This window comes from Athene cunicularia (assembly GCF_003259725.1).
Source record: "Athene cunicularia isolate RWA chromosome 3 unlocalized genomic scaffold, athCun1 chr3_part1, whole genome shotgun sequence".
Classification (NCBI taxonomy): domain Eukaryota; kingdom Metazoa; phylum Chordata; class Aves; order Strigiformes; family Strigidae; genus Athene; species Athene cunicularia.
In genome coordinates this window covers 77,002,981-77,008,980 of record NW_020799097.1, presented here as the reverse complement: position 1 = coordinate 77,008,980, position 6,000 = coordinate 77,002,981, and the positions used below count along the sequence as shown (strand labels likewise).

The 6,000-nt window shown below is 39.8% G+C and overlaps 1 protein-coding gene across 5 annotated transcripts in view; it reads left to right on the top strand.

The window, feature by feature from the left end:
* Window positions 1–6,000, top strand: part of RPS6KA2 (ribosomal protein S6 kinase A2) — a 286,123-nt gene that overhangs the window by 212,995 nt on the left and 67,128 nt on the right. For all 5 annotated transcript variants that reach the window (XR_003398161.1, XR_003398160.1, XM_026846441.1 and 2 more), the window contains exons 9-10: window positions 2,099–2,169; window positions 3,022–3,110. Coding sequence is in view for 3 of the 5 variants with exons in the window: in XM_026846441.1 (XP_026702242.1) it covers window positions 2,099–2,169; window positions 3,022–3,110 (160 nt within the window). In the remaining 2 variants the exon portion in view is untranslated. The remainder of the gene's footprint in view (window positions 1–2,098; window positions 2,170–3,021; window positions 3,111–6,000) is intronic.

The following is a 6,000-nucleotide window of genomic DNA, read 5'->3' as shown; positions in this document are numbered from 1 at the left end:
CTCCCTCCCTTCCCTCCCTCCCTTCCCTCCCTTCCCTTCCTCCCTCTTAGACACTTCATCTGAATTTCTTGCCTTCAGGTTTCTTGGCCCCTTACAACCATGATACATTTGCAGATCCTTCTGGTGGGTGGGAACTACAGTCATCTTCTTCCCACTAGTCACTGACCAAGCAGTTGCTTATATCTGTATCATCTGCATCAGCAGCATCAAGCCCATTTCTGCCAAAATAAATGAACTATAGCAGTCATTGTTAGTTCTGTTAAATTAGATTTATTATAATAAAGTAACATGAGCCAAGTGTAAAGGAACATTAGGTAGTGAGCCCAAGCAATAAATGCTTTAGAAATTGTGAGGAGGGTTTTGTGCAATTGTACCACTTCTGCTTCTGTCCTGGGAAACAATGTTCTCTACTGTCCCCGATTCCCAGTATATCTGAACACTTTTATGAGGACTGAGGCTCTAATAGGTCAGAATTACTTCGAAAATGGTGCTTGAGCTCCTGTGTGATTTAGACAGTTTTAAAACTTCTCCCCCATCACATTTCTCTCTAGAAGATGAGCTGCTTTACTCCAGCTCTACCAGGCAGCTTTTCTCTTAATTCTCCTAGACCAAGCAGGAGTTAACATATTTGTGTTTTCCAAATCTTGTTTATATTTGCCAGCCATACAAACGTTTAAAAAGTATTTTTAGCTTCTTTCTAAGTGGTTTATTGCCTCGAGGTAATTTGTTAATAATGCAGATTTATCCTTCAATTAATTATAGTCAATTAGTTATCTGGCTTCTAAACCTCTCCTCTGTCCTCCTCCCAAAACTAGCATAACAGTTCCATGGTTACAGTTTTGGTATGTTTTCTTATATTTTTCTTATGGTATGGCTATATTTAATCTGGGAAAACGGAAGAGTCAGGCTGTGGGGCAGTCTGACACAGGTTTTGGTAATGAAAGGATCCTTTCTTGCACAAATGTGCTTCCTGAGAACAGTTAAGCTACTTGTGTGATAAGGTACAAAAACTATGTAAGGACTGCAGAGTCTGTCCTGCATTAACAGGTATTGAATTATAGCAATGAATATTAATTAATAGGTACTTACTATAGTAGAAGAGATCCAAAGCCTGAGTCACAGATATAAGCAAGTAACAGTTCTCCTCACCCTCAATGGACACTGTCCTCCTTTGTGCCCAGGCTGAATTATGTATGTTCTTGATGTTTTTGTGTTTGGTGATGCATAACCTTCATCATCCCTTGGTCAGAGGAACTAGCTGCCACTCAAACCCCCATGAAACACTGTGGCAAGAGCTGGTGTTGAATCCATATGAGGCAAGCTTCTTGGGTTGGGTTTTTATTTCTTATGTTACAAACGTGAAATTCCTGTCAAATTTACTGAAAGCACTAAAATGTTTCAAACAAACCATAACTGATTGATGTTTTCATGTGTGAGTTAGGCAAATAATTGATGATGATTGCTCAGTTTTGCTTTGAGATTTGGGTTCAGTTAAATGTGACACTTGCAAAATTTATCACTGAATACAGCCAGGAGAACCAAAGTAGGAGAAAAAAAAGCACACTCAAATGCCTTGAGAACATGTTTGTGCATATTTCTCCTGCAAAGTACAGCAAGGTGTAAATGGTGCAATGGTACAGCAAGTGGTGCAAATATACAATCGAAAAGGTGGTTTGACTCAAGCTAAGGAGATGGGCAGTGGCATGTTGAACCCATTTTCCTCGCACCACAGTTCATGCTAAAGACTTAGGGGCAGCCCTATCCATTCAGACAGGGTCCCTCCAGCCAAACATCTCATCTCCAGCATTGGCCATAAAATGGGTGCTAGGAGAAACAGCAAATGTACCAAAACTTGACCCCAGGTATCAGTGTAAACAATTTGTAACAATACTCTTGAATGAAACAGTCAGGTTGGTCCTTCATGTTCTGCATAATTTGGACTTGCTGTGTCATTTTTTTTTTTTGAAGTACAGCTTGTTGGACCATTTCTTTTCCTCAAGTTTTCAGTTGTGTTAGAAATAGAAGGTGGGTGTGGTGTCTATCAGCTATGCAGACTGTCTCAACACATTTGATTTAACATTTTGTTGTTACTCCACAGTTTGAGATGCTGACAGGGTCGTTACCCTTCCAGGGAAAAGACAGAAAGGAGACAATGGCACTTATTCTCAAGTGAGTACTGAAACTGCTTTTGTTCCTGTAACTATAAGTTAACTATATCCTCTGGACAGCCTATAGGTCCTAAGTATATGAAGGATAGAGAATAATAATGTGAATAATGCAATTTTCAAAGCTATGTAAGGCATGAATTTGGTAATGCCTGAATTTGGTAACAGCTGATGCCTGCATGTGGCTCTAAAATTGCCTTCAGAATAAATAGGAAGTGAATTACTGAGAGGACCTTGCAAAAGAGATGTATCTTACTTTCTCTAATAATGTCATTATCCGCACAAAAGTGGGAACAGTCACATTTCTGCAGGATGACTTCTGTTTTGTTGTCACCGTTTAAAATCTTTTCCTTTGCAAATTTCCTGTTCATTTAATGTTAAGTGCAGACATAAGTATTTTAAGCTTATCTTAGCTCAATATTGCATTTTTTCTCTGTAGCAGTGAATCATCAAGGAATAAGTTTTATTCTCTTTAATCAATATGTGGTTTAGTGTAATTATTTTCATGAAGTTTTATTTGTTTGTTTAAATTCCTCTTGATTCCCAAATTTATACCAACAATCTAAAAAAATAAAAAAAAAATCTGTAGGAAAATGACCTATTTAGGCTGTAAAAGGTGTTGCGAGATTCATTAGATCTACTCTACTTCTAGTAAAGCCAGTGGTAAAACCTTCTTTAACTTCAAAAGAACAAGATCAGGTCCTTGCTCTGTGTTGCATTATACTTAGGTAGCCTTTGTTCACCAAATTCATGTGTTTGCCTGTCATGACTACTACAGTTCCGCTTTTTAAACCACAGTGGGATGGAGAAAATTTTTGAAAAATCTATTTTCTTTTCAAGTGTTGTGTTCTTTCAGAGCCAAGCTGGGAATGCCGCAGTTCCTGAGCATAGAAGCCCAGAGCCTGCTGCGAGCCCTCTTCAAAAGAAACCCCTCCAACAGATTGGGTACGCGTGCGCATTTGTTTGGGGCATTTGTTATGTGCGCTCTGCCTTGGCAGGTGGCGATTGTTTCTCTCAGTGCATCTTCCCTGATAGTTATCCTCCTCATTATGTGGCATTTCACATTCCTTCCCAGAGCGCAGTGAACCTTAGGCATTACTAGAGAAATTTACAAAGAGCACAGACAAACCACTGGAATCTAAAACATGATATTAGCTTCTATTTATTTTTTTGGTGAAGATGGAGAATTAAACCGCCAACATTTATGAAAGGTTTAAGATAGCTGCTGCATATGAAAACATAGGGAATTGAGGAACAGATATCTTTCTAAAATCTGTATAATTTAGCTGCAAACCTGAGGTGGGGAGCAAAAGGGAGTAGAATTTGTCTCTTCCATTCTAAAATACATTTCAGTGCTGTCTCGTTCTGTGTGCTGGGAACATTTTCACAGTAAGCTTTCTTCTTTACTGCCCTAAATGTATTATCTCTTTTTTTACTTGTGTGTCTTCACCCTTTGTTAATAATCCTATTTAAATTTTGATAAACAAGAAGTATGTATTGAATCATGTATCTTATGCCATCTGTACCTTTGTTTGGGAATTTTATTAAGAAACTCATTGTATTTGACAAGGTCATGGACAATGGCTGGTGCCATTGTTATGGACAATGCCTGGTGCATGATTTTCATTGTAAATTTGGTCTTCATTTTTTACGTGGAAAAATAAAAACAGTCATAGCACGTGAATTATATGAAAATAATAACACTGTAATTTTTTAATTTTAAAATCATACCTAGTTCTGTGAAAACTTGGGGGGTTTTCTTTTTTCCTCACAAGTCTCATATTCTGCATTTTGGATGAACAAGGGAAAAATTTGCTTCTGAAGGAAAGGAGCAAATCTTTCCATCATACCTCTGTTGGGGTTTTTGTGACCTTAGGAGCAGGAATTGACCTTAGGAGCAGGAATTTAATCCTCCATCTCTGTAAACTGTATCACAAGAAGAGAGCTGATGGGTCATACTTAAATATGTGTTTGACTGTTATTGCCATCCTTTGGAGTTTTGGCAGCTAATAAATGACTAGAGAATGGCATAGAGTGGCTAAATATTGAGATTTGTGATAAGCCAATTTGCTGTTCTCTCTTGCAGCTGTTTATGCTTGTAAGATTATTTCAGATTGGAGATGTAAAGTTAGAAGCAAAAAGCTAAATTAGGAAATGGCTTCTTCTGAGATATGGAAAGAGCACGAGATGTAAGAGAAGTTTCTTTCTTTCCTTCCTGCAGTACCTACACTCACTTTTCAAATGCTGGAGGTGGTGCTGCTGGATGTCTGCTGCATGGTGCTTTTGGTCCACTGTGCAGCACAGTAGCAGCCAAACACACGGCAGAGCACAAAAGGTTTGACAGCCCACTTCCATCACCCTCTGCCTGAGCAATGGCTCCTGCAGTTTCTAATGGGCACACATGGGTGTGCACGTACATGTGTGGAAGATGGACACTCTGCTCTGTGCCCTTGAGCTTCTGCTTGACCTTTTCATGCTCTGGTAGCTCTGTCCCTTGCTTCAGGTGGGGCAGCATGTGGGCTGTTCCAGCCCTTTGCTTTATACTGAGCACCATCAGACTGTCACATTTTAGGTGAATGGATGGTTTCTGCCTGACTGCAAAAACTCAGCCAGAGCCCCTTCCTCACGCAGAGGCCAGACATGGTGGCTCAGCTGTTTCTGAGAGACCTTTCATCCTGTGGACAAGGACAGCATGGAGCAGGCTGCCTCTGACTGTGACTGCTGGGGAGAGCAGGAGCCAAGTGCCCTCGCTTCACACAGGGACCGGGGGACAACCCGACCTCCCACAAGTCTGGGCAAGAACGGGGAGCCAGTCCCTCAGCATGCTGCTGTGGCCCCTCTCCTCCCAGGGGGATGCCCACACAGCCCACGGAGGGAATGCCCTCCCATAGCTTTTACCTCTTGACATAAATGGTAGCTCTTGTAGTCTGATATGCTGTAGAGATGATAGTGAGAAAACATATTTTCTCAGCAGATTTCAATTGCTCTCAAGCAATTTGCTTGACATTAGATGAAATTAGAGTCTTGGGATTTCTGGGTTTAATCTGTGTTCAAAAAAATAAGATGCTGCAGCAAATATAAACTTTTTCCCCTTCCCTCTCTCTGTTCCTTTCTGCTGTGTCCTCCCTGTCTCCATCTCGTGGTTTTGTTCTGCTCTGCTCATTTTGTGGCTTCCCACAAGCTGCTATCCATCCAGAATGGGGCTCCAGTAAAGCCAATGGGGGATTCTAGATACCAGTCCTTAAATAAAAAGCTACTCACTGAAATAAGCACAGTTGCTTAATTTTAGCCATGACAATTCTAGCCCCCCATATCATCTCCCTTTTAATAATGGGGAATTGCTGAAGGTCAAGATTTTAAACCTGAGGTTTATTGAAATACTGGGAAGGCTGGGAGAAAGGAAGAGGTTATTTATAACACAAACATCCAAGGAAATAAAATCTAAAAGAGTAAGAGAAAATTAGATCTTGACATTTCAGGGGTAGCAGTGGAAAGCTCTGAAGACACTCTTGTTTTAACTGATAGAGATTCAGCACAAACAACAATGTAAACAGTCTTGTTAGTAATGAGAGGAGGAATACTTAAATAGTTGGCCTAAATACTGTACTGAAGTCAGCAGATAAAAGGACTGCTTCAACTTTGTAGATTTTAGCTTTTTCTGGGAAAAAAAATAATAGTCTGTAGTTAAAAGAAAAGTAGGCTTAGACATCCCATTTCGAAAAATCTTTGGAAAATTAATGAAGCATGCTAAAATAAATGAACCATATTATGGATCAAATGCTTATTTTCAGCCATTGTTTCAGAAATTTGTGAATCTGGAGAGTATATTTAATTC